The following is a 27,544-nucleotide window of genomic DNA, read 5'->3' as shown; positions in this document are numbered from 1 at the left end:
ATCGCAAGTCCTGCGTTTTTACCGCGATTTGAGTTTTTTTTTTAACCTGTTTATAGCTGGTTGTTAAAGGAAATATAAAACAATTTAAATTGATGTAAAAAAAAATTTTTAAAAAACGCAAATCGCGGTAAAATCGCACGTCAAAAAACGCAGCAAGCACTGCAAAAACGCTCAAAAGCAACATGCATAGGTGTGAATCGAGCCTTACACCAGATGTCTATGCCCAGACACCAAAAACAAGCACAGGAAGAACACAAATATAGGCTACATTTTCTCTGAAAAGATGTATTTATAATGTTGTTTTTTTAAAACAAAGTCACCACCTAAAAGCATTGCGAATGGATCTTAACTATTCGGAGGCTGTCAGATTTACTTTGATAACAGTGGGTGTAAAATAGATTGGCCTATTGACGTAGATGAGCTGTTAAATAATAAAAATTAAAAAAACAAGCACAACCCAAAACAAAAACACCAGTGTGCCCTACCCAAATGTGATTTCTAAATGTCATGTACATGGTAGGCCATACCCAAGCTATAGATATGCACACATATTTACAAAATAAATGCTCTGGCTGATTATATAGCAAGGTTGAGTTTTTGAGGGCATAAAAGTCTAGCCACATGTTCTTTGATGTCTTTATCTGGATGCTGTAATAATGCTACCAGATTTCTCTGGAACACGGTCTGGTCTCTGAAGAGAAGGGCATATAAAGAATAGTCTTCATAATGACGTTGTCCATCACTATGCTGTTGTCTGTCCAAGTTCTCTGAAAGATTTGCAGCAAATGTCAGAGCTCTGATAAGAATTTCCCTATTCGTATTGCTGCCAAAGAGATTGGTCAGTGATGATGGTGCCTGCAAAAACAGATACAAGCTAGATTAGAAAGGTTAGTCCTGTGCTTAAAACACTACACATCCATGGATACAACAAAGGGAAACCACTGCCTGACAGTACTAAGAGACCCCAAGATGTTAAGGCCAGATTCACGTAGAATTGCGGCGGCGTAACGTATCCTAGATAAGTTACACCGCCGCAATTTTTCATCGCAAGTGCCTGATTCACCAAGCACTTGCGATGAAAACTACGCCCGCGGCCTACGGCGCAAGGCGGGCCAATTCAAATGGGCGTGTGCCATTTAAATTAGGCGCGCTCCCGCGCCGGACCTACTGCGCATGCTCCGTTTCCTAACTCCTGCCGTGCTTTGCGCGCCGTGACGTCATTTTTTTTGAACGGCGACGCGCGTAGCGTACTTCCGTATTCCCGGACGGCTTACACAAACTACGTTAAATTTTGAATTTCGACGTGGGAACGATGGCCATACTTTAGACAGCAATACACTTGCTGACTAAAGTTAGGGCACCAAAAAAAACTACTAACTTTGCGACGAAAAACTTGACTACGGACGACGTAGCGAACGCGAAAAACCGTTGTGGATCGGCCGTAACTCCTAATTTGCATACCCGACGCTGGTTTACGACGCAAACTCCCCCCAGCGGCGGCCGCGGTACTGCATCCTAAGATCCGACAGTGTAAAACAATTACACATGTCGGATCTTAGGGCTATCAATGCGTAACTGATTCTATGAATCAGTCGCATAGATAGAAACAGAGATACGACGGCGTATCAGGAGAAACGCCGTCGTATCTCATTTGTGAATCTGGCCCTAAGTTACCAGCATTGACCCATTGCTAAAGTCCACCGTGACTGGACACCTTCTAAACATATTACAGTTTGGTATTACTCAGCTCCTATGAAAGGAAAATAAAATGGTGCCTTATGGTTGCTATAGGCAAAGCAGTCGATTCCTGGTATTCAAGATGGAAGATTTCCTAAATGAGAGCGAGGTTTCTTAAGATGGCCATACATGGATCAAAATTTGGTGTCCTAAGCACTCCCTTGTGGTGGTGACAAAGTTAAGCTGGCCAAACGCTTTGCTAAAGTGGAGTTCCTGGTGAACCTGACAAAATTTGCTACATTGGTGGCCTTTTTTGCCCCCTTCTTGACTAACATTATTAAGCCCCGTACACACGACTGGTTTTCCTGGCAGGAAAACTGCCAGGAGAGCTTTTGGCCGGGAATCCCGGCCGTGTGTATGCTCCCTAGCAGTTTTCCCGTCAGGGAAACAGAAGGGAATCCTGACGGGAAAATAGAGAACCCTGCTCTCTATTTTCTCGTTGGGTTTACCGGCAGAGCGCTTCCTGCCGAGAAAACCAGTCGTCTGTATGCGGTGGAAAACATGTGCATGCTCGATGACGCATGCGCGGTAGCATACAAGGTTAGTGTGAAGTGTAGCAAGATGATAGCGGCGACGGCATCGAATGTGACGAGACACCGGCTCATCATAGTCAATGACGTCACCATGTTCTTGCCATGCAAAAGAATGGCGGGTTTTTGTGTGGCCGTGTGCATACACGGCTTTTCAGGGCAAGCCTGCCAGGAATTCCGTCTCAATGGGATTCCCAGTCGTGTGTACAGGGCTTAACACTAAAAAATCAAAGGCGTTTGATGGAAAAGTTTTGGTCACACAGTGGCTGCAACCAATCAGATGCAGCCAGTTTCAGTATACAACAAGTGCAGTGGGGGGGGGGGGGGTATTCATTCCTCTGTGCTGTATTGCCCACAGGCTTAAAAACCCCAAATCTAATTGTGTATGGCCAGGCTTAGAGTAATTCACAGCTTAACTTCAGGTAAATAGCTAAAATACACAGAATGCTTTTGCATAAACCGTTTTTCTTGCAAATGGAGTTGTTTAGCCAATCTTGAGATTTAGGCAACTTTGCCAGATAGCATAGCTAGGTTGGCGACATTATGTTTCTCTACTGCTGTTAAGGAATACAGCTTTGTGAACTGCTTTCCCCCAACCATTCACTGAACAATAAAGTAAAGACATGTTAAGTCTATTGATTGCCAGCAGTGTAAAAATCAGGGCTCAGGGAGCTACCCCTCCTTCTCTCGGCCATTGTTCAGAGGAATACAGAAGGCTATTGCAAGGATTATTCAGCCATTGTTGCTAGTTCTAGCTACTGAATACTACTGCTTTGGTGGACATCATTTTTATGGGGTAAGAAATACATTGCTCAGCTGGGCCCTTCCTTTACATCCATCATGGTTAACCGATAAAAAAACTAAATCTGACTGTACAGTGAGGGAAAAAAGTATTTGACCCCCTGCTGCTTTTGTACGTTTGCTCACTGACAAAAATGAATGCACACATCTCAGGAGGGATTTTGTCCCACTCCACTTTTGCCTCTCCAAATCATTAAGGTTTCGAGGCTGACATTTGGTAACTTGAACCTTCAGCTCCCTCCACATATTTTCTGTGGGATTAATGTCTGGAGACTGGCTAGGCCACTCCAGAAACTTAATGGTGCTTCTTCTTGAGCCACTCCTTTGTGTCCTTGGCCGTGTGCTTTGTGTCATTGTCATGTTGGAATACCCATCTACGACTCATTTTCAATGCCCTGGCTGAGGGAAGGAGGTTCTCACCCAAGATTTGACTGTACATGGCCCCATTTGTCGTCTCTTCAATACAGTGAAGTTGCCCTGTCCCCTTTACAAAAAAAAACAAAGCAAAATGTTTTCACCTCCATGCTTGATGGTGTTCTTGGGTTCATAGACAGCATTCCTCCCCCTCCTCCAAACAAGGCGAGTTAAGTTGATGCCCAAGAGCTTGATTTTGGTCTCAAGTGGCCACAACACTTTCAACCAGTTCTCCGAATCATTCAGATGTTCATTAGCAATCTTCAGACAGGCCTGTACATGTGCTTTGAGCAGGGGGACCTTGGGGGCACTGCAGGATTTTAGTCCTTTATGGCGTAGCGCGTTACCAATTGTTTTCTTGGTGACTATGTTCCCAGCTGCCTTGAGATTAGTGACAAGATTCTCCCGTGTAGTTCTGGGCTGATTCCTAACCGTTCTCACGATCATTGAAACTCCATGAGGTGAGATCTTGCATGGCCCCCAGACTGAGGGAGATTGACAGTTATTTTGCGTTTCTTCCATTTGCGAATAATCACACAAACCGTTGTCACCCTCTCACAAATCTGCATGGCGATGGTTTTGTAGCCCATTCCAGCCTTGTGTAGGTCTACAATCTTGTCCCCGACATCCTTGGACAGCCCTTGGGTCTTGGCCATGGTGTAGAGACTGGAATCTGATTGATTACTTCTGTGGACAGGTGTCTTTTATACAGGCAACACGCTGAGATTAAGAGCACTTCCTTTAAGAGAGTGCTCCTAATCTCAGCTTGTTACCCGTAAAGAAGACACCTGGGAGCCAAAAATCTTGCCAATTGATAGGGCATCAAATACTTATTTCACTCATCAAAATGCAAATCAATTTATAACTTTTTTGAAATGTGTTTTTCTGGATAATTTTGTTGTTCTGTCTCTCACTGTTAAAATAAAAGCACCATTAAAATTATAGACTGATTATTCCTTTGTCAGTGGGCGAATGTACAAAATGAACAGCGGATCAAAACCCCCCCCCCCCCCCCCACTGTATATAGTTAGTTTAATGTTTCAGGTAGCCATAAAACAATAGTCAGCAAGATTAGCTTGCTCTAACTTATGCTAACAAGTAAAATGTATATATTTATGGATGCCAGCCCACAGGGAATTTGCAATGCTTATAAGCACCTCTCCTGCCCCTTTATATAAAGCAAACAGTCTGTCCAAGTCTGTAGGGCATTCGATACTTTGAGTGCCAGTCTTCTGTATCCCCTGCTACGCTCACTGTATCGTCCCAGGAACCCCCATATTACTTCAGCACGAGTCTATGGGCATGCAAAAGCTGTTATATGCACCTATTGTGAATGGACACAGACGTGTCTCAAACTGATTTTAATAATACTGTACTGCGTTTGTCCATCAAAGCCTCTCTAAAATGGCTGTTGTTATTTTCTCTTGGTGATTCTGCCAATAAAACAAATGGTGTGTGTGTGTGTGTGTGTGTGTGTGTGTGTATATGTATATATATATATATATATATATATATATATATATATATATATATATATATATATATATATATATATATATATATATATATATATATATATATATATACACATATATATATACACATATATATATACATATATACACACACACACACACACACACACACATACACACATACACACACACATATATATATATATATATATTACACACAGGGCTCTAAATTTTCAAGTCCTGAGCTACTAGCCAGGCCTCCTCAAGGCGTACTCGCCACTAGTTGCCCCGCCCAACCCCTACCATGTCCCGCCCCCATACACACCCTTATAAATTATCTCATGAAATGACACTTAAATGTTTTATGCAGAATTAAGTTATAAAAATAAATATTAACAACAAGTTATCCGTGCCTAAAAATGCAGCCTGCCCATGTCTACCAATGCAGCACGTGTAGTACCCAGTGCAGCCAGTGTCCCAATAGGAAGACAGTGTCCCCATAGCAGCCTACCTGTGCTGAGTGAGAGGAGCCGGAGCCGCCGCAGCCTGGTTGTTCAAAGCGCGGGGAACATGACAGCTTTCAATTCAATAGCTGTGTTTCCCGCAGCGAGCCGCCATATACAGCCCCTCCACGGGGAAACTTTGATAGACAGATCACCTTTCCAATCCTGGGATGGGTGCTCTGTCTATCAAAGTGCCCGGACAAGGGGGAGGGGCTGTATATGACGCTCGCCGCGGGGAACACAGCTATTGAATTGAAAGCTGTCATTTTCCCCGCGCTTTGAACAACCAGTCGGCGGCTCCTCTCCTTGCTCGCCCCCCCTGCTCCCAGGCAGCCTGCCCCACACTCACCAGCCCTCAAAATTTACTCACAAAATGCGAGCATGCGAGTGCAAATTTTGAGAGCCGAGAATATATATATATATATATATATATATATATATATATATATATATATATATATATATATATATATATATATATATATATATATATGAGATAGATAGATAGATAGATAGATAGATAGTGTTGTCAACCTAGGCTGCTCTCTTGATTTGGGGTACAAACATGTTTCCTCAACTCAATTACATAGAGAAGAGGGTATTTGTAGCTTACAGATGATCGTCTGGAAAGCGGATATCATTGCATGATACTAAACCTCTATCAGGATCAACAGATCATTTTCTGTACTTGTAGAACATGCACCAAGACTAAAAAAAAACAAAAATAAAAAAACAGCCACTACACTTCGTGGAACAGTAAATGGCAATATATTAAATTCTTGTTACTGCACTTGGATAGGTGGCTATTCATAGCCATGGGAAACATTAACATTTTACCTCGCTTGATAAGAGAACTGTAGTCATTGAAGGGTTTGCTGATAAATTCACAAGAACCTTTAACGTATGAATCTGCAGAAAGAGAAATAGACATTTTTTAAAGAACTATGTCACAATGAACAATATGCAATATTAGATTTCTTTAATATTAAAGTAGAGTTCCACCTAAAAGGGGAACTTCTGCTTATATGCTTCCTCCCCCCCTCCGGTGTCACATTTGGCACATTTCGGGGGGGCGCGACCCGTTTGACACGTCTTCTTCCCCCCCCCCCCCCCCGCCTCCTCTGTCCCCCACCACTGGATGCAGGGGAGGGTGGAGAGATGGGCGGGCCATGGGAAACATTGGCAGTCAGGCCTGGGGGGGGGTTGGGGCCAGGCCTAAAAGGTGTGTAAGGGGCCCCACCATTTCTGATGGCCAATCATCTACATTTGGTATATACATGCGCTGCCCTATGCACCGACATGCGACACATTAAAAATAATGAGATAGAAGACCTTTCTGCAAATCATCATGGCTGGAAAGCTATAGGCCAGGCATGTCCAAAGTCCAGCCCGCGGGCCAATTTCGGCCATCCTGGTGATTTAATAAGGCCCCCCCTGGCGATTTGAATATATCGGCCCCCCTGGGTGCCACAAAAGATATATACCGCATTTATTGCCACTGCCTCGGAGGGGACAGGGAGGGGGCGGGACGAGCACCATCAGATTACACAAAGAGAATCTCCTGTTTACTCAGCTGTGTCTGTAATAGGAAGTCCAGTCTCCTGGGATGCCATTGGATGACTGTTCTGTCTATCATAGGAGGCGGGACTTTGTATTAAACAGGTAACCGAGTAAACAAGAGATTCTCCCGTTTGTAATCTGTCGGCACTCGTCCCCTCCGAGGCTGCAGATGGTCATCAATCAGGCTGCATTCATGGCACATGTGAGGCTGCATTGATTGCAATGGTAAGGCTGCATTGATTGCAATGGTAAGGCTGCATTTGTGGCACATGTAAGGCTGCTTTCGTGGCACATGTAAGGCTGCATTGATTGCAATGGTAAGGCTGCGTTGATTGCAATGGTAAGGCTGCGTTGATTGCAATGGTAAGGCTGCGTTGATTGCAATGGTAAGGCTGCGTTGATTGCAATGGTAAGGCTGCGTTGATTGCAATGGTAAGGCTGCATTCATGGCAATGGTAAGGCTGCATTCATGGCAATGGTAAGGCTGCGTTGATTGCAATGGTAAGGCTGCGTTGATTGCAATGGTAAGGCTGCGTTGATTGCAATGGTAAGGCTGCATTCATGGCAATGGTAAGCCTGTGCATTTTATATGCAGATCAATACGGTATGTCCAAATAACACACCCAAGCTCATCCTTAGTCATAAGCAGTGCTCAGGGATTCGTTGGGGGGCACAAAAGAGATATATACAGTGTATCCAAAGACGCCCAAGTTAATCTCTTCACCACACAAAGCCACAAACGCAAGAGAATTCTTGTTGGGCTGTGTATTAGTGCTCGGACGAACACACTTAAACCGAATTTTAATGGTTCAAAGAATGTCAGGCAAAATGGTCGGCCCTCGCGCATGTTTACTTCATCAAATCTGGCCCTCTTTGAAAAAAGTTTGGACACCCCTGCTATAGGCCATCTGTTCTACACATTCTATAAGTGAGGGATTAACTGCAGCAGCTAGAAATCGGACAAAGGGCAGGACCTGCTAGCAAGAATGGAGCTCTACAAAAGAAAGACTTTCAACTGCTCAAGTCCTCAAAGATAGGGTGTCCTCTACCAGAATCGTAATTGCCTTGTTGAAGCAGAACACTGCTTGGTCCACAGTGGGAATACACTACTTCTGCAAAGCCAATACACACTTCAGGGGAGCAAACAGCTTCCAGTCTCCCTAGAGAAAGAGTTGAAAATGAAGGTGCAAATGAAAAGCGGCCTTTGCGGCCTTAGATATTTGAAAAGACCCAAGACACTGGTAGAAGCAACAGGCTTATTGTCTAGTTTCAGAGCGGTGCATATGACATCAATTAGAGCCGAAATGGTCTCCTTTAATTTAAAAAAAGCAGAAACAGACTGCAACTCCTCAGGGGTGAGCTCATCATTCAAGGGCTGGAGGGCCTCAGAATCAAAATAGAATCTTTGCGGCTGGCCATTCAGAAGCCATTAAGGCCACAGGCAAATCAGGTATAGATTCTGCAGGGAGCATATGAATGCACACTTGTCCATGCAAGCAACCTAGGAGCAATTAGTAGAGTATGAGCTGAGGGCAGGTTTTCGATCGCAGTTGATGATGGCGCTGGGTCCTTGGACAGTGTCCCTTTAAAAAAAAAGAAGTCGGCAGCTACAGTATATTTACCTGCCAACGTTAATTTTTTTTTGTGAAGAACCGCTTTAACATGCAGGTGAAAAGAACTCAACCCATTGTTCCTCTCTTTGTTCAGGTTTATGTACACATGGCTTCAAAAAAATGCCTCTTCTAAAGGATTTTTTTTTTTAGCCTGTAAAAACACCTCTATGTTAGCCTACACACAGGCTGGGTTGCTTGCCTCCTAAGTTATGGCGGCGTAGCGTAAATGGGGCCGGCGTAATTCAAATGAGGATGAGGGGGCGTGTTTTATGTTAATTCTTGGTGACCCGACGTGATTGACGTTTTTCCCGAACGGAATTTCCCAGTGTGCATTGCTCCAAAGTACGCCGCAAGGACGTCATTGGTTTCGACGTGAACGTAAATTACGTCCAGCCCCATTCACGGACGAGTTACGCAAACAACGTAAATTTTTCGAATTTCGACGCGGGAACGACGGCCATACTTAACATTGCGTGTGCCTCCCAATAGCAGGAGTAACCTTACGCCGAAAAAGCCTAACGTAAACGACGTAAAAAAATAGCGCCGGGCGTATGTAAATTTGTGAATCGGCGTATCTAGGTCATTTGCATATTCTACGCCGAAAACAACGGAAGCGCCACCTAGCGGCCAGCGTAAATATGCACCCTAAGATACGACGGTGTAAGAGACTTACGCCAGTCGGATCTTAGGCTAATGTCGGAGTATCTTGCTTTCTGAATACAGAAAAAAAGATACGCGGGCGCAGCTTTGAATTTACGCGGCGTATCTATAGATACGCCGGCGTAATTCAATGCTGAATCTGGCCCTTAGTGTGCATGAGACCTTACTTAAAAGGCAGTGAAAACCTAAAGTAAACCACTACTACAAGGAAACATAACCCGCTCATGTGATCCAATATTAGCCTATGAATGTTACATACCTTGGTAGCCTCCTCTCCATCCACCAGTAGAGTGAAAAAGCAGGGGATGTAATCTGCCAGGTAGTCATGGTAGTTATTGGTGACTGACATATTAATTGCCAATCTTAAACCAGCCAGTTGAACTTCAGAATTCAATGAAGACGATTTAATATCATTACATACATCATAGAGGAAATCCTGCGGAGAATAAAGCAACGTTTCTTAGCCACGCAAAGCACGATTATGACATTCTAACAAATCTAGGTTTCATGCTTTATTCCATATCCCTACGATATTATACAGACAAGTCACTAGAAAAGAAGCAGTCACCTGCAACTAGAAGGATAGCCTATGTGGTAAACGGGAAGATAAATCAGCAATAGACACTAAAAAAATACTGAAGGAAAAAGCAAGGCCTGCTCACACTTAGTGCAATGCAACATGTTAGCCGCAGTAACACATGCACTGCAATACCCTTTGGGCCTCAATGCAAGAATAATCACAAGTGTTACTTTTTTGTTTTTAAACACTGCAGCATTGTTACAAGCTGCGGTGCACTATAAAACAGGTGCGTAGGAGTGCCACTAGAATGAATAGCACTGCAATGCATCACATTATGTGCATTTCAGTAACATGCATGTTTTACCACGTTACCAAACACAATGGTGTGAATAGACTGTATGAGCATGTGACTGCAGTATGCCATGCATGGGCAGATCCTGGAACTGTTATGTTAAAGTTCTAAAAAGAGTTTGAGAAATATAGTGGTACCATTGCAGATTTCCTTCTGAAAATGCTAGTTGCCTGGCTGGTAAGCTGGCCCTTTGGTTTCAGAATTAAAAAAAACATGCAAATCAGGAAACGCAGAAGACAAAAGTCCTTATCTACACATCGGTTCTGGGTTATGGACTAAGGCAGTCCATAAAAGATGCACATTTATTTCCTGCAAGAAATTTGCACGATTCCTCCATCAATGCAGACAGTGCTGACAAGGGAATCCCCCTGCCAAGCAATTGTCTACTCCTGGTGGGGGTTGGGGGAAGCCGTCCCCGCCAGGAGAAGACACCGATAATCGCTAGCAGCAGCCAGCAATAATTGTAAGAGAATCCAGCAGGCTGGTTCTTTGATCAACTTGGTAAATTTAGCCTGCCAATTAAAGGGGTTGTAAATGTACAATTTTTTCTCTCCTAAATAGCTTCCTTTACCTTAGTGCAGTCCTCCGTCACTTACCTCATCCTTCGATTTTGCTTTTAAATGTCCTTATTTCTTCTGAGAAATCCTCACTTCCTGTTCTTCTGTCTGTAACTCCACACAGTAATGTGAGGCTCTCTGCCTGGTGTGGAGTGTCGTGCTCGCCCCCTCCCTTGGGCTACAGAAGAGTCAGAATGCCCACTAACACACAGCTCCTTTATCTGCAACGTAGCGAGCATCCTGACTCTCCCGTAGTCCAAAGGAGGGGGCAAGCACGACACCACACCAGGGAGAAAGCCTTGCATTACTGTGTGGAGTTACAGAGAGAAGAACAGGAAGTGAGGATTTCTCAGAAGAAAATAAAGGGGCAGGGGGGTCTTTTTTCAGTTTATAGGTTCTTGAGAGGATCCAAGCAGCGTAGGGATGTATTTATATTATTTTTATAAATGATCCTTAGGTGTACCTGCCAGGACACACAAGTAGCAGAAGGTAGTGATGCACCAAAATCGGTTAAAAAAGGGTTTTCAGTGTTGTGCAAAAAAAATTAAAAATAAGCCAATGGCTGCCAAAAACGCCAGTGATTTTGCCGCGATTTCAACTGGCTTATGGTGTGTTTTTCATAGGTCGTGACTCCAAAAAAAAAAAAAAAAACATCAAATTGTTGAATTTTTGATGTTTTTTTGCTGCGTTTTCAATGGGGAGGTGTGTTTTTGGTGTGGTTCGCCAAATATGCACCAAAAATGCAGCAAGAAGGATTTTTAACACTGCTTCAAAAAGGTGCCAATAATGACCGACAGTAAATTCATATTAAATTTTAATTCCAGATACTAATTAAAAAGTTGAATATAATACAATTATACATCAGACAGGAGGCTCATATCTTATGCATTATCTTTCTTTAATAATGCCCATAGCAGAAATACAGTAAACATTTATTGTAACTTAAAAAATTCAAAGAACTACCCTTCCCAGCAGTCCCTGGGCCAGTGTAGCCCCTCCCAGACCATAGCCTATATAAGGGACTGCCTGAGGTAACCTATTCCTCTTTCTTTCTGCTCATAGCCAGAACTCAGATAAGTACATTACTCTATGTTTATAATTTTTATGTAGGCTTGCTTGTTATTTGGTTATCAGCAGCCTTTTTAATTTGTGTAGATCCTAATGTCACATCGTCTTTCCACAGGGTGCTGGGGATCCCCCCCCCCTCCCACCCCGGCTTTTATTACAGCTACGGAGGTTTTTCCCTCCTCCGCTATTCCCTTCAACTTCCACCTGTATCTGTATATACCCTCTGATCCCCTCAGACCTTCATCTGTGTGTTGTTCTATCAACCTTCTGTCTTATGAAGCACAACTGATATTTCTAAAAATGATAAACGTTTAGTTTTTGCTGTATGCTTTTCCCACTTTGCTATCTGTGCCACCCGTTTTGTAGAGAACGCGTTTTCCTCTGATGTGTACATCTTTCAGTCATTGGGCTTCTTTATTTGTTTATTTTACAATATACCGCTGCTTTGCTTCTTTTGTTCCCCCCCGGTGCGCTCTGCACACTGCTCGTTTTCTGACTGGAGGTAGGACGGCGCCATTTTAACATCTCTGCGCCTTTTTTCCTACCTCCCTTCTTCTCCTTCTCCTCAGAGCGTCTCATCTCTGAGGGGGGCGTGGCGGTGAGGATCTCCCTACACCAATCACGCTATTGTCGCGAATCGACGGCGCCATTGCTGCGGACCTGTCCTGGGGACTCCATCCTCCGTGTGCTAGACCGTCTCTCCCCATCGCCGCCACGCCAGGGTGCGGGCGGCTGTATGGTTGGAACTCTGTGTAGATCTCACTGATCTATGCGAATCACGTTAGGCCCCGAGCCTCACGTCTAGCTCCCCTTGTGGTGGGGAATATCTCCCCTCATCTAACTTCTGTCACTCACACCTAGCTGGTGGGGAATTCCTCCCCTCCCCTGCTTCTGTCACTCCTTCACCTTCAGTTACATTAACATCAGTTCTTGTTCTGGGAATTTATTCCCCTGTAGTCTATTCTACATATAATGAATATATTAATACATGTAAATAAATAATACATTTAAATAATTATACGAATGAATAAATTATTGACTTATTAAATAAATATAAATAAATCAATGAACATAGATGTCTATAAATAAATAATTTATACAATCTATTTGATTGAATAAATAAATAAATATATAAATATATATAATAAACAAATTTTAAAATATAAACTATTAAACTATACTTTATATATAATTGAATAAATAAATACATATATATATATATATAAATAAACAAATTATAACAATAATTGAATGAATTATAGAAATTACTATACAAGTTATAGTACATAACTTCCGTATCTTCCTGTGCTGCACGGCCGTGCTGTCCGCAGACAGCTGACTCTTCTCCTGTGGCTAGCGACAGATCCTTTACTCTCTACTGGTGCCACTGAAGTGGTGGACGCAGCCCTGGAAGGCCCTACCTACCTCAGTGCTGCACTGGTTCCTGAGCTGGTCGGTAGGTCCGACCAGACTACCAGGGCATCGGTTGTTCCAACCCACATGCACCCCTATGTCCGGATCTCCCGGCAAGGATATAACGCCCCTGAGTAGGGCATGGCGTCCCGTATGCGCCGTCACATTAATGTGGCCTCCGTCTCCCCGGCAGGGGAAGTAATTAACATGCCTCAGGCAGTACCCTCCCAGGACTGCCGACCCTCTGACTCCCCGGCAGGGGAAGTAAATAACATGCCCCAGGCAGTACCTTCCCAGGACTGCCGACCCACGGACTCCCCGGCAGGGGAAGTAAATAACATGCCCCAGGCAGTACCCTCCCAGGACTGCCGACCCATTGACTCCCCGACAGGGGAAGTAAATAACATACCCCAGGCAGTACCCTCCCAGGACTGCCGACCCTCTGACTCCCCGGCAGGGGAAGTAAATAACATGCCCCAGGCAGTACCTTCCCAGGACTGCCGACCCACGGACTCCCCGGCAGGGGAAGTAAATAACATGCCCCAGGCAGTACCCTCCCGGGCCTGCCGACCCACTGCCTTCCCAGACTCCAATCGACCCCCGAGCCTCGGGGAGATGCACATGCAGAGGCAGCGATCCGCTAGACGGACTGAGCCAGACTCCTCGTGGACTCTTCCAGAGTCGTCCGCGGAGTACGAGGCGGCTAACACCTTTGAGTCTGAGGATGACAATGATGATGATAATGATGATGATTATGTGAGCAGTGGGCACATGGCGCTCCATGACGACGCCAACCCTAGGTCCCAGGGTAAAACCTTATTGGACTCTTGTGGAGTACCATTTTTCGATCAGGAGGTAATTGGCCACCCACACTCCGGTGACTGGGCACCTCTACCTGAGGTGATCCAATAGATCGAATGCTGGACCCGGAGATCGATCGGTACGCTAACCGGACAAGTTGAGGGTGGAATACTCACCCTTCCATTACCAAATACGGTGGTGCTCACTCCAGAGGTGGATCCCATAATCATTCAGTATTCCAGGAAGGGAATAGAGAGGGCCTTTGGGACCTCACAGTACTGGGTCTTAGATCTCTGGACCTATCACCTAACCCTACGCCTTAGTGAGCAGGCTACCGCCTCTGTAAGCCGGTTGACCTAGCACAATGGGATCACGCTAATTGATGATATCTTTAAGACTGTAGGACAAATGGAGTTATATTACCAGGCGTATACCTGGTTCACCATCCCATTCGGTTTTTCAAACCTAAACACCGTCCTAATGGACAACAGGTTGCTAGACCTTGGACCAAACAGCCGATAGTAGAGATGGACCCGCTCTCTTTGAACTTCCTCAACAACATCTTCCCGATCAGGAAGAAGAAAGGCGGTTTTTCGTCCGGTGGGAGCTTGAGAAATCTCACCAACTTACTGCCCTGTGGAACAAGGGTGAGGTTGAACATCTACTTGAACGACCTACTTCTAATGGCTGGTTCCCCTCGCCTAGCGAGCGAACACGCCTCCTGGATGGTCGGATCGCTTCGCGATCTGGGACTCCTCATAGATCATGAACACCTATTATCTCCCTATTTCAGGAGATAGAGTTTTTGGGGTTCTTGGTGGACACCAACCTAGCGATCCTTCGGCTACCCATACCCAATTAGCCGCCATCCGCAAAGACATCAGTATCATGCTGGGCAGCAGCGGGTGTCCTTACGCGGACTGACTCGCTTAGTCGGCCTGTTCCCGGTGTCAATCCAGGCCACTCTCCAGCCCCTCTTCACTGTCGAACCCTCCAGAGACTCGAGACTCTACATCTTCGCTAGGGGCTTCGCTATACAAACTAAGTGAAGCCATGGTGGACCTACGGTAGTGGTTACGTCATGCCGTCAAACGGAACGGCGAGACATTTTCAACTCCTCACCGGATTTCGTCATAGGGTCGGATACCAGCCGCCTCGGCTGGGGTGCTCGGTGCAGTCCCTCGTCCTCCGGTAGGACGTGGTCCGCAGAGAACCCTCGGCTGCACATCAACACGTACACCCCTGACAGCCTTTTTTTGCCATCGGAAGTCTGTTGCCACGCACGTCCATCTGCTGTGTGCTATTGCGTTCGGACAACGTACCCGCAGTCCGGTACGTCGATCGCTTGGTGGGCCCCTGATCCAGAATCCTAGCGGATCTAGTAAGACTTCGGGCACTTCTGCCTGGAATGCAACATCGTCCCGATTGCGGGATATGCCACAGACTATCCCTATAGGGTGGCAGATTGGATTCTCGTTACCTGACCGATTCCAACGATTGGCGACCGCACCGGTCAGGGTCCCTGATCCTCGCTCACTTTGCGGATCCTTCTCTATGAACCTGTTCGTTCCCCGTATCAGCCACCAGTTTCCGCGCTCTTACAACCAGAGGCCGGATCCGGAGGCGCACCATGTGTTCCCGGTGACCCTCAGGGTCCTCCTTCACTTAGCGAGCCGGAGGGCATCAGTCGTGCGGTTCACTCCGTGGTGGCCGACGCAACCATGGTTTCCCCTCCTTCTGAGGATGACGGTGGAACTCCCCAGGTTGTTTCCTCATTCCCCCCACCTCCTCGCTGGTCCGAACGGGGATCTGCACCCTCTACTCACGAAGCACATCCTACCTCTCCTCACATGGTTAGTATCGGGGTTCCGGTCGCAGACTACGACCTTTCGGGAACAGCTAGGGATTCCCTGCCTTGGACTGGGCCCCGGGACTAGATCAGCATCTCGATCTACCTGGGGACTCTGGGTTACTTGGTGTGATCAACGACGGGTCGACCCCGTTCAAGCGCCAGGGTCTGTAATAGCCAATTATCGGGCGGACTCTTTGGATCCGTTGGTGTGTCAATTTTGAAGGCGTTAAGTTTAAATCGCCCAATGTACCAGCACACTTGGGATTTTTCCAAGGTCATGATCATGTTCTCGGGCTGGGGGACGTTGACACTCTGTTTTGAGGTTACTGTCTTTCGAGCTTACTGTCTTCTTGTGTCTGATTTCCATCATCGTGGGTCAGACGTCAAGGCTTTGGACATATCCAGGCGTCATTCCTCGCCTCAGAGACTCAAGTCTTTTTCCGTCGTGCGTTGGACCAGACGGTACTTTGATCGGTTTTTCTACCCGTTCTTTCCCGCACATCCACAACTGTATGTGGTCCGCTGTCTACAGACTTATATGTCCTTGACAGCCTCGCTGCGATCTTCGCAAGTCTTTCAACTCCTCGTTTCCTACGTTAATCCTCTCTTCCCGGTTTCCTCTGTGACTTACTATAGCGGCGGACTGTTGTCAGCGACCGCTTTTCCGCCAATCCCGCTTTGAACAGGAGGTACACATATCTATGTCAGTGTTGTGGATTATTTTGATTGTTATTGGTCATATGCATTGTTATAGCTTTGAACTTGCATAAGATATGAGCCTCCTGTCTGATGTATAATTCGAGATTTTCCTAGCTTGTGACGGAAAATATTAATTATATGAAGACAGGAGGCGAGTATCTTCCCTCCCAACCCAACCCTGTCACGAGGTTGTCTCTCTCTCGTTCTAGACTGATGAACCACGCACCCTGCAAGTCGGAGGCTGGTACGCCCCGGGAGTTCGTTTTCACTATCCCCGTTGGGATTGCTGTCCGTTTCGATCCATGGGTTTAGTTCACCGCAGATGTAGGTTCCTACTGCGTTCCAGATCCGGAGTCGGGATGCCGTTGACTGAATCCGTTGGTCCATGTTCCTGAGGACAACTGACCGGTCGGCTCCGAATGGTTTGGGTTTCCTATAGTCCCCGTTGGGATGAAGCTGGTCCGGATGAAGTTGGTCCGTGTTGGCCTTGTCCTTTCGTTTCCTCCAGATTCGGATGTTGTGTTCCGGTCGGAAGGTTCCCGGCAGCCGCGGAGATGTCTAATTGGACTTTCGGTTCCTGTTTACACTAATTCGCATGAAGAAAGAGGAATAGGTTACCTCAGACAGTCCCTTATATAGGCTATGGTCTGGGAGGGGCTACACTGGCCCAGGGACTGCTGGGAAGGGTAGTTCTTTGAATTTTTTAAGTTACAATAAATGTTTACTGTATTTCTGCTATGGGCATTATTAAAGAAAGATAATGCATAAGATACTCGCCTCCTGTCTTCATATAATTAATATTTTCCGTCACAAGCTAGGAAAATCTCGAATTATTTATTAAAATATACATATATCTTTTTAACAACCATCAATTTTGGTTTTAGCCAAGTGCATCCTAAATATTTGGCACCAAAATTTTCACTTCAGTGGACCACTAGTACAAGATAAGTAGAATGCCGAGAGGGGGCTGCAGATCAAAGTTACATAGTAGGTGAGGTTGAAAAAAAAGACACAAGTCCAACCTGTGTGTGTGATTATATGTCAGTATTATTGTATATCCCTGTATGTTGTGGTCGTTCAGGTGCTTATCTAATAGTTTTAAACTATTGATGCTCCTCGCTGAAACCACCGCCTTGCTGCTCTTACAGTAAAGATCAGTATGGGGAGCAATGAGGCAGCAGGGAAAGTCACAGAGGACTGAATAGAAGTATGAACTGTCTGACGGAGCCTCATGGAGATGACCATCACACAGTGCCCATCTGGAAAAATCCACAGCAGTTATATTTTCAATATTTGGATTACCAAAATCAGTAGACATGTGCAATTTGTTTCGTTTCTAATTAGTTTTTTTACGGAAATTCGTTAATTACGAATTTTCGTATTTAGGAATTTTTTTATTTACGAATTTTCGGACTTCCAAAAATTTTGAATTTACGAATTTTCGTATTTCCGAAAATTCGTATTTACGATTTTTTTTTAATTTCCGAATTTTCGTATTTACGAATTTTCGTATTTACGATTTTTTTTTAATTTCCGAATTTTCGAATTTCGGACTTTCGTAAATTTGGAAAAATGAAAATGTTTCGAATTTTTCAAATTTCGAATTTTTCACTTTCCGAATTTCAAATTTTTCAGATTTGGAATTTTTCAATTTTCGAAATCTCGAATTTTTAAATTTTCGAATTTTTAAATTTTCGAATTTTCGTATTTCCGAAAAAAATCGAAATTCGAAAATTGAAAAATGTTTCAAATTTCGAATTTTCCAAATTTCAAATTTTTCAATTTCCGAATTTCCGATTTTTTGTATTTCCGAATTTTCGAATTTCGAAAATTCGAAAATTTCAAAATTCGAAAATTTTTCGATTTTCAATGAAAAAAACGAAATTTTTCAATTTTCTAATTTTTCAATTTCGAATTTTCGCAATTTCGTATTTCCGAATATTTTCGTATTTCCGAATTTTCATAAAATTGAAAATTTCGAAAATTGAAAATTTCGAAATTCGAAATTTCAAAGATTGAGAAATTCGAAAATTCTTAAATTTCGAAAATTCTTTTTTTCGTTTCATTCTTTTTTTTCGTAAATTCGTATTTTCCGTTTTTTGCTTTTTCGGAAATCCGAAAATTTCCCGAAAAAAGCAAAAAAACGAAAAAATATTTTTTCTTTTTAGAAAACCCAGAATTTCCGAAAAAAAAAAAAAACGAATGAAACAAAAAACGGAAAAAACTAATTTTTTGAATTTCCCGAATTTACGAAAAAATGAAAAAAACGAAAACATAATCGAAAAAAAAAGATTTGACATGTCTAAAAATCAGCTATACCAGGGGTCTCCAAACTTTTTAAACAAAGGGCCATTTTATTATTCTTCAGACTTTAGGGGGGCCAAACTGTGGTTAGTGGAAATTTTCCAGGCATCAGTGGGCATAAGCAATCACCATATTTGGTATTAGGGGGAAGGAATAGTGCCCCATCGTTGGTATCATTGTGAGGAATAATGCCCTATTGGTGACAGTGGGAGAAATGATGTCCCGCTGTTGGGTGTCAGTTGGACGAAAAGTGTCTCATTACAGTAAGAGAAATAGTGCCCCAAGGGCCGGATAAAGGCAGGCAAAGGGCCACATCTGGCCCCAGGGCCGCACTTTGGAGACCCGTGAGCTATACGATTACAGCAATCAACGAATTGTAGATAAAAATGAATGTTTGAATCACCAACAAATATTAATAAGGAAGGGTAAACCTAAGTAAAGTGTGTCACCTTTATCTGCTCCTGATTTTGCAAGTTCATACTTAAATTGTTGAGTGCATTCAATGCTTTTGTCTTTATTTTTAGACTTGGATGCAAAAGGAACGTTCCGATTATCTTAATGCCATTGAAATTTCGAATTATATCCTAGATAAAAAAAAAGAAAAAAAAAAAGAACAGCAAAAACATTTAAATACATTGATTTTATTAATAACTTTATTAACCACTTCCGATCCGGGACAATTCTGGCACTTCGCTCCTACATGTAAGAAAAGCTTACATATGTGGGCGTGACTTACATATGCGTTTGCTTCTGTGCACGAGCTCGGGGGCACTTGTAATTTAATTATTTCTTATTCTACTTTTTTTTTTTTTTACACTTTCTTCAAAAATTTGATCACTTTTATTCCTATTACAAGGAATGTAAACATCCCTTGTAATAGGAATAGTGTGTTCCTCTTTGTGGAGAGATGTGGGGTCTATAAGACCCCACATCTCTCCTTCTGGCTGGAAAGGCTGAGATAAAAAAAAAAAAAAAAAAAACCCTCGAAACCTCTCAGCCTTTCCAGCCACGTCTCCCTGGCACGGTTTACTTCCGCCGGCCCGGAAGTGATGTCATAACTCCGCACCAGGACGTCATATGACGGCCTACGGGCGGGAAGTGGGTAAATTAAGGATACAGAGTAAGAAAACAACTAACATGGAGAGAGAGATGAACTCTCTCTCCATGTAATCTACATTGTTTTCTCTGGAAAGTCATATGGTCAAAGCAAGCCAGATGAACATTCAAAAAGATATGGCAACAATCTAAACCAGTGGTCTCCAAAGTGTGGCCCTTTGCTTGCTTTTATCTGGTCCTTGGGGCACAATTTCCTCCCACTGATGCCAACGATGGGGCACTATTCCTCCCACCGACGCCAACGATGGGGCCCTATTCCTCCCACTGACGCCAACGATGGGGCACTATTTCTCCCACTGACGCCAACGATGGGGAACTATTCCTCCCACTGACGCCAACGATGGGGCACTATTCCTCCCACCGACGCCAACGATGGGGCACTATTCCTCCCAACGACGCCAACGATGGGGCGCTATTCCTCCCACCGACGCCAACGATGGGGCACTATTCCTCCCACCGACGCCAACGGTGAGGCACTATTCCTCCCACCGACGCCAACGGTGAGGCACTATTCCTCCCACCGACGCCAATGATGGGGCACTATTCCTCCCACTGACGCCAACGATGGGGCACTATTCCTCCCACTGACGCCAACGATGGGGCATTGTTTTTTCCCCACTGACATTGGGATCTTTTCTTCCCCCAATGGCTACATTGCACCCCCCCTCCCTAAAGCTTGAGGGACAGTAAACTGGTCTTCCTATTTTTAGCAGACCTCTAATCGGGTCCGCTAAAAACAGGAAGGGGATCTGTTCTTCTCCATATAGGCGGATCAAAGGGCAGACGTCTATAGAGCAGAGTGGACTCTGTCTGAGTCTGCTCTGCATTAACTGAGCGGACATGGACCTGTCATTTGGCCCTGATCAGCAGGGGATCGGCAGATAGATCCCCTGCTGATCAAAGCAGAAGGTGAAAAGGGCCTTAATGTTCTGGTCAAAAAAAAGTCACATGGTTATTTTACAGACTGGACAGCCTCTTTGACTTACATGATTAGCTGAGAAAGCTGCACTGTTACAGAGTGTAACCAAGGCTTGCTCTTGAACTGAAGAATCATTAGCGTTGCTGTCAAGCATTTCAAGGAGCGCTTTCAGATGGTGTGGTTCCAAGTTACTTGCTGATGTCGGGATGTTTTTTATCTGGACTGTTAAAAAGAAAAAACAGGTAAACAACCACTTTGGTGTCTATCGCCACGCACGCTAGGAGTAATATCAATAATTCTAGCACAAGACCTTCTCTGCAACACTAAACTGATGACCTATGGGCTTTTGAGGCGTCGCCTATAGAAATGATAGCGTACTAGAGTATGTCACCATTTCACGGGCGCACGCAAATTTAAGGTTTGCCGTGTTGGGTATCTATTTACTTGGTGCGACCTTGTCTTTTATATTTTATAAAAAATTTGGGTAGTTTATTGTTTTTTTGCCCCAATATTCACTTTAGTTGTGTTTTTTACTGAAATTTTGCCTTTCCTTTGCGGTAGTTTATCAGGAATAAATAAAATAAAAATCAGTCTTAGTGTCTTTTTTTTGGGGGGGGGGGGGGGCATTCCCTACCTATAGGCCAGTGATGGTGAACCTTGGCACCCCAGATGTTTTGGAACTACATTTCCCATGATGCTCATGCACTCTGCAGTGGAGTGGGGCATCATGGGAAATGTAGTTCCAAAACATCTGGGGTGCCAAGGTTCACCATCACTGCTATAGGCTCTAGTACTGGGCACCCCTGGGATAAGCGATGCATGGTACTGCCCCAAAACCCACCACCAGAGGGCACACCTTATACACATGACTGCTGGTGCTACTACTTCCCACATAATTTCTCCTATAAAGACATGAGGAGTCTGCTGGGAATGTAGTCTCATGAGTTCAATAGGATTCAGATGAAAAGTCAAGCATGATGCAATCACCAGAACACATGACCCCCCCCTCCCCCCACATATACAGACCCCATCACATGCTCTGCATTGAGCCCTGAGCACAGGTCAGCAGAAGTGAGGGATGCGTTTTGTAGTTCACCATGAATGAACACAGTACCTGTACCTCCTGACTGCACTCTCTGCACTGCAGTCATGTTGGACACTTTCTCCAGTAACCTTCCTCCTGTCACATTCTTCTTCTTCTCCTTGCTGGCTAGGGCTCTGTAGGCACAGTAACACAGCCCAGCCCCCACAGCCAGCCCTAGGAGGCCCCTGGTCACACTCCCAGCCGCTAACACTCTGCGTTCCATCCCTCCTCTACAACTTCCGGGATACGGGTTACAGCATGCGACCGGAGTGGGCGTGCCCGTAAAGCACCGATTAGGTGTGGGAGGGGCTGCTGAGGAGGAGGAGGCGGAGACGTCTGATGTGCAGACATCTAGAAGTGGGCGTGTCAGTGCTGGAACAGAAAGGGTGTGGGAGGGGCTGCTGAAGAGGAGGCGGAGACTTGTGGTGGGCATTTTCTAGAGGTGGTACGAGCACTGCTTGGGTGTGGGAGGGGCTGATGAGGAGGAGGCGGGGAATTCTAGTCCGCGGTCTTCTAGGAGTGGGCGTGTCTAGGGTGTGGGAGTGTCTGTAGAGGCGGAGACTTAGTGTAGGCTTGTTTCTAGGAGACAAGCGGAGGGGACGCTACTCCCCGAAGTGCAGGCGGCGATCGGTCGGACCTAACACTGGTATCATGGCTTCTCTGCGGAACGCAGGCGGCCCGCTCCGGAGCTACATCAGGCAGCACAGCCTGCCCCAGATCTACGAGGTAACCTGTGTCCGCAATCACTGCACTGCCCGGGAAATTCCATTCTGGGACAGCTGGGTGTGACTGACAGCCCCGGGAGGGAACATGCACCATTCCTGGGGCTCGTGTCCATAGGAGTTCTGTGATGATAACATAAAGGGACCTGCCTGAAAGATAGGTAGAGACTCCCATGGACTGGCATGTATATTGCCATCATTCCTCATGAATCAACAAAACCATTACCTCAAAGATTGGGATTTTTTAGGCAATAAAAAAAAAAAATATATATATATATAAAAAGATATGATTTATTACAAAAAAAATGCTCCACAAAAGTGGTGCTGGACAATTAAAAATTGTTACATAGAAAAAACAATTTCTATGTAACAATTTTTAATTGTCCAGCACCACTTTTGTGGAGCATCTTTTCTATCTATGTATTTTTTGTAATAAATCATATAATTTATATATTTTAAAAAAATTTAATTGCCTAAAAAAATCCCAATCTTTGAGGTGTTGGACCTGCTTTGATAGTAACAATGGGTGATCTATAGAATGCGCCCTAAAAAGTCGCCCACCGTTGCGCCTATGGAGGAGTGGATGATGCCTAGCTGCTGTTTAGAAGATAATAAGTGAACAAAAAGAATGTAAGATGATGAAACTCTCTAAGGAGTGTCAACAAATTAAAACAGCGCTATCAAATAACTGTGCATATTTGACTATATAAAATACATTACTACAACCCATATGTAATGATATACAGTGATAATAAACAAAATATATCCAGTTTAAGAAATAAACACTAAACTGTGACTGTAATAATAAACACCCGTGATTGACTTAAACGTGAAGTGAACGCACTGATAGTGCAAGAGACAGTCTTTAAAAATAATTTAGAACGTGGCCAAACAAAGCAAAGTTCATGTGTATAAGGATCCTGCGATCTTCAAAAATTTTTCAAAAACTTCCACCACACCCGACAGTGCTCAGTGACTCCTCCCCCATCAAATGGACACTCACCGGATAGGTATGCCTCACACTCTCGTGTTTTGGCACAAAAAACCTTATCAGATGTAGTTGTTCCCGTCAGTATAGATGTAATCCAAATATGACATCCAATCAGTTCCACATATATGTCAGAGAGAGACAAAAGAAGTGCAAATAGTGTGATACCATCAAAGGTTTAATAGCACACCAAAATAAAACTTCAAACAGTGCACTCACAAACAAAATCTTGTAAAACAGCAGAATATCACATCAAGAAACTCCTTCAAACGTCAAAATGGTGAGAAGCGGTCACGGCGGACCCCCGATCAGCGAGAAAAAGTGAAACCAATTCTCCTACTCACGGTGCCATGGACTTCTGTCAGATGCAGCTGCACATCCACTTAAATAAAAAACTTCAAACGCACTCTGCATCCAAAAACGCAGCACTCACTAGTAAAATTAGACTGTATGGCAATACCCCGACATGTTTCGTTATAAAAACTTATTCATGGGACTCAAGAGTCCCATGAATAAGTTTTTATAACGAAACATGTCGGGGTATTGCCATACAGTCTAATTTTACTAGTGAGTGCTGCGTTTTTGGATGCAGAGTGCGTTTGAAGTTTTTTATTTAAGTGGATGTGCAGCTGCATCTGACAGAAGTCCATGGCACCGTGAGTAGGAGAATTGGTTTCACTTTTTCTCGCTGATCGGGGGGCCGCCGTGACCGCTTCTCACCATTTTGACGTTTGAAGGAGTTTCTTGATGTGATATTCTGCTGTTTTACAAGATTTTGTTTGTGAGTGCACTGTTTGAAGTTTTATTTTGGTGTGCTATTAAACCTTTGATGGTATCACACTATTTGCACTTCTTTTGTCTCTCTCTGACATATATGTGGAACTGATTGGATGTCATATTTGGATTACATCTATACTGACGGGAACAACTACATCTGATAAGGTTTTTTGTGCCAAAACACGAGAGTGTGAGGCATACCTATCCGGTGAGTGTCCATTTGATGGGGGAGGAGTCACTGAGCACTGTCGGGTGTGGTGGAAGTTTTTGAAAAATTTTTGAAGATCGCAGGATCCTTATACACATGAACTTTGCTTTGTTTGGCCACGTTCTAAATTATTTTTAAAGACTGTCTCTTGCACTATCAGTGCGTTCACTTCACGTTTAAGTCAATCACGGGTGTTTATTATTACAGTCACAGTTTAGTGTTTATTTCTTAAACTGGATATATTTTGTTTATTATCACTGTATATCATTACATATGGGTTGTAGTAATGTATTTTATATAGTCAAATATGCACAGTTATTTGATAGCGCTGTTTTAATTTGTTGACACTCCTTAGAGAGTTTCATCATCTTACATTCTTTTTGTTGGACCTGCTTTGCCTGCAATTCAAAAGCAAGTCAATGGGAGATCCTACCTCCAATCCTGTCTGTGCTCCAGTCGATGTGGTCAGCAAATATGAAGTCCTGTATGTGCTTGTTATACATATACCTTCTATTAGAGGTGTAACTAGAACCTTCAGGGTCCAAATGCAAGAAACCATAAAGGTCACAGGTCCCAGATGATTGCTCCGCCAATCACGGTGCACAGTGCGTGCCCACATTGACAATGCCGGTGCCACGGAGAGAAGGGGGAGACGAGCAGGGCTTCGTTCCCCCTACATCGCTGGACCCTGGGACAGGTAAGTGTCCGATTATTAAAAGTCAGCAGCTGCAGTATTTGTAGCTGCTGACTTTTAGCCCCCATTCACACCTAGGCGTTTTGTCGCCTGTAGTGTGACGCCGCAGCAGCCCCGAGACGCTGGAGGGATGAAAACACATTGCCCTCTATGGAGATGGTTCACATCTCCACGCCGAACGCCGTACGCCTGCCGCCTGAAAAAAAGTCTTGGACCTTTTTTTCAGGCGGCTTTCGGCGTTCGGCATAGGAGATGTGAACCATCTCCATAGAGGGGGTGAGGCTGCATTCACAATCGCGGCGTTTTGTTGCCGCAAATCGCGGTACAAAACGCCGCAATTTGTCGCCGCAATTCGCGGGACAAAACACCACGATTTTGTACGCCTAGGTGTAAATGCAGCCTTAATATTTTTTTTTTTAGACGGAACTCCCCTTTAAAGTGGATGTAAACCCTCTATACACCCAGTGAAGTGAACAGCCTCAGATGATACACAGGGATGAACCAAATCTCCCTACATAAGTTTTACATGTATATCTGCTGTCTTCACATTTATATACTGTTTACAAAGTTCAGATCTTGTTAGGAAATTTTCTCTTCATGTTTAACAGAGTGTGATGTCAGGACATACAGCCAAAATAGCTAATATTGCTGATTGGAGGAAAGGCACACACCCCCTCTCCACATAGGCAGAGACTCTCAAAGGTTTTACATAAATTAATAAAAGCTAACCATTGTAAGCACCCCTATCAGTACTAAATGGGTTGTCTCAACACTCTTAAAGGAGTTGTGAACGATTTTATTTTTTATTCAATTTTTTAAATAACAAACATGTTATACTTCCCTCCACTGTGCAGTTTGTTTTGCACACAGTGGCCCCGATCCAAGTCTTCTGTCGCGGCTCCTCCCCGCAGCAACTCTACACAGACATGCGAGCGAGCGTGGTGTGTAGCTGTTGCAGGCGCGCTCCCGTGATACAGCGGCGGCCATAGCCGCCGATGTATCACTCTGCCCCACCCCCCGGCGCGCCACATCATTGGATGTGATTGACAGCAGTGCCAGCCAATGGCTGCACTGCTTTCAGTCCATCCACTGCAGCCAATCAATGGCCGGGCTTTCGACTCGAGGAGGATGACGGGGGCGAGCGCGGGACTTTCGAAGGGTCAGGTAAGTAAAACGGGGGCTTGGGGGGGGGGATGTGATGTTTTTTCACCTTAATGCATAGAATGCATTAAAGCGGGGGTTCACCCTAAAAAAACTTTTTTTTTTTCTAGCATGCCATCGTGCATACTAGCGCGATCTACAGTACGCCTTTATTTTATTTTTTGGCGCCGTACTCACAGTTTACTGCCGTAATGAAGTTTCAGACTCCCCGCGGGGAATGGGTGTTCCTATGCAGAGGGAAGATGATTGACGGCCGGCTATAGCGCGTCACGCTTCCCGAAAATAGCCGAAATAGGATTTGCCTCTTCACGGCACCTGCGCAGTCAGCTCCGATGTCTGTGCGCAGGCGCCGTATAGCACCGTGAAGAGGCAAGTCCTATTTCGGCTATTTTCGGGAAGCGTGACGCGCCAGAGCCGGCCGTCAATCATCTTCCCTCTGCATAGGAACGCCCATTCCCCGCGGGGAGTCTGAAACTTCACTACAGGATTAAACTGTGAGTACGGCGAAAAAAAAAAAAAAAGAAAGGCATACTGTAGCTCGCGCTAGTATGCTTGATGGCATGGTAGAAACTTGTTTTTTAGGGTGAAACACCGCTTTAAGATGAAATTTGTTTTCCTTTACAACCTTTTCCTTTAACTGATACATTTGCAGGAGAGCTTGTTCTGTTGATCTGTTACTAGCCAGACTGAACTGTATTTTAGTTTGTCATTGATTTTCACAGGCTGCTGGCAGTGGGCTGTACGCACCCCCCTGTGCCTCCTGAGCACCCCCCTGTGCCTCCTGGGCACTGAAATCTGCTCAGTTTAGGCAGCTTTCACACCGATCTGTTTTCTTCTGCATTTGCATTAAAAAAGTGGAATAAAAACGCATTACTTGACTATGTAATTCTATGGAACTCTTCACACTGATCTGTTGCTGGTCCGCTGCGTTTAGTAAAAGCCTGCTTGCTGCATTTTTGGTGCTGTAAAAAAAAAAAAAACGCACCAAAAACCCCCCACTGGAACATTTATGCAAT

At 44.5% G+C, this 27,544-nt stretch overlaps 2 protein-coding genes across 3 annotated transcripts in view; one reads left to right on the top strand and one right to left on the bottom strand.

Moving 5' to 3' along the window:
* Window positions 1-300: 300 nt before the first annotated feature.
* On the bottom strand, window positions 301-22,293 carry ARMC10 (armadillo repeat containing 10). 2 transcript variants are annotated; one of them, XM_040343482.1, is made up of 6 exons: window positions 22,009-22,293; window positions 20,962-21,116; window positions 19,309-19,443; window positions 9,553-9,729; window positions 6,298-6,369; window positions 301-855 (listed from the first exon to the last, which is right to left on the bottom strand). In XM_040343482.1, the coding sequence occupies exons 1-6, from the start codon at window positions 22,199-22,201 to the stop codon at window positions 577-579; spliced, it is 1,011 nt and encodes a 336-aa protein (XP_040199416.1). In that variant the 5' UTR covers window positions 22,202-22,293; the 3' UTR covers window positions 301-576. The 2 variants fall into 2 exon arrangements, with proteins under 2 accessions (XP_040199416.1, XP_040199417.1); XM_040343483.1 differs by having other exon boundaries at window positions 22,015-22,292.
* A 197-nt stretch (window positions 22,294-22,490) lies between these two features.
* FBXL13 (F-box and leucine rich repeat protein 13) overlaps window positions 22,491-27,544 on the top strand; it is a 227,913-nt gene continuing 222,859 nt past the window's right edge. The window contains exon 1 of the mRNA XM_040343479.1: window positions 22,491-22,704. Coding sequence (XP_040199413.1) covers window positions 22,630-22,704 — 75 coding nt within the window. The 5' untranslated portion in view covers window positions 22,491-22,629. The remainder of the gene's footprint in view (window positions 22,705-27,544) is intronic.

The sequence above is a fragment of the Rana temporaria genome, chromosome 3 (genome assembly GCF_905171775.1).
Source record: "Rana temporaria chromosome 3, aRanTem1.1, whole genome shotgun sequence".
NCBI classification, from domain to species: domain Eukaryota; kingdom Metazoa; phylum Chordata; class Amphibia; order Anura; family Ranidae; genus Rana; species Rana temporaria.
Note: the sequence above shows the minus strand (reverse complement) of the source record. Positions and strands in the feature narration are given on the sequence as shown.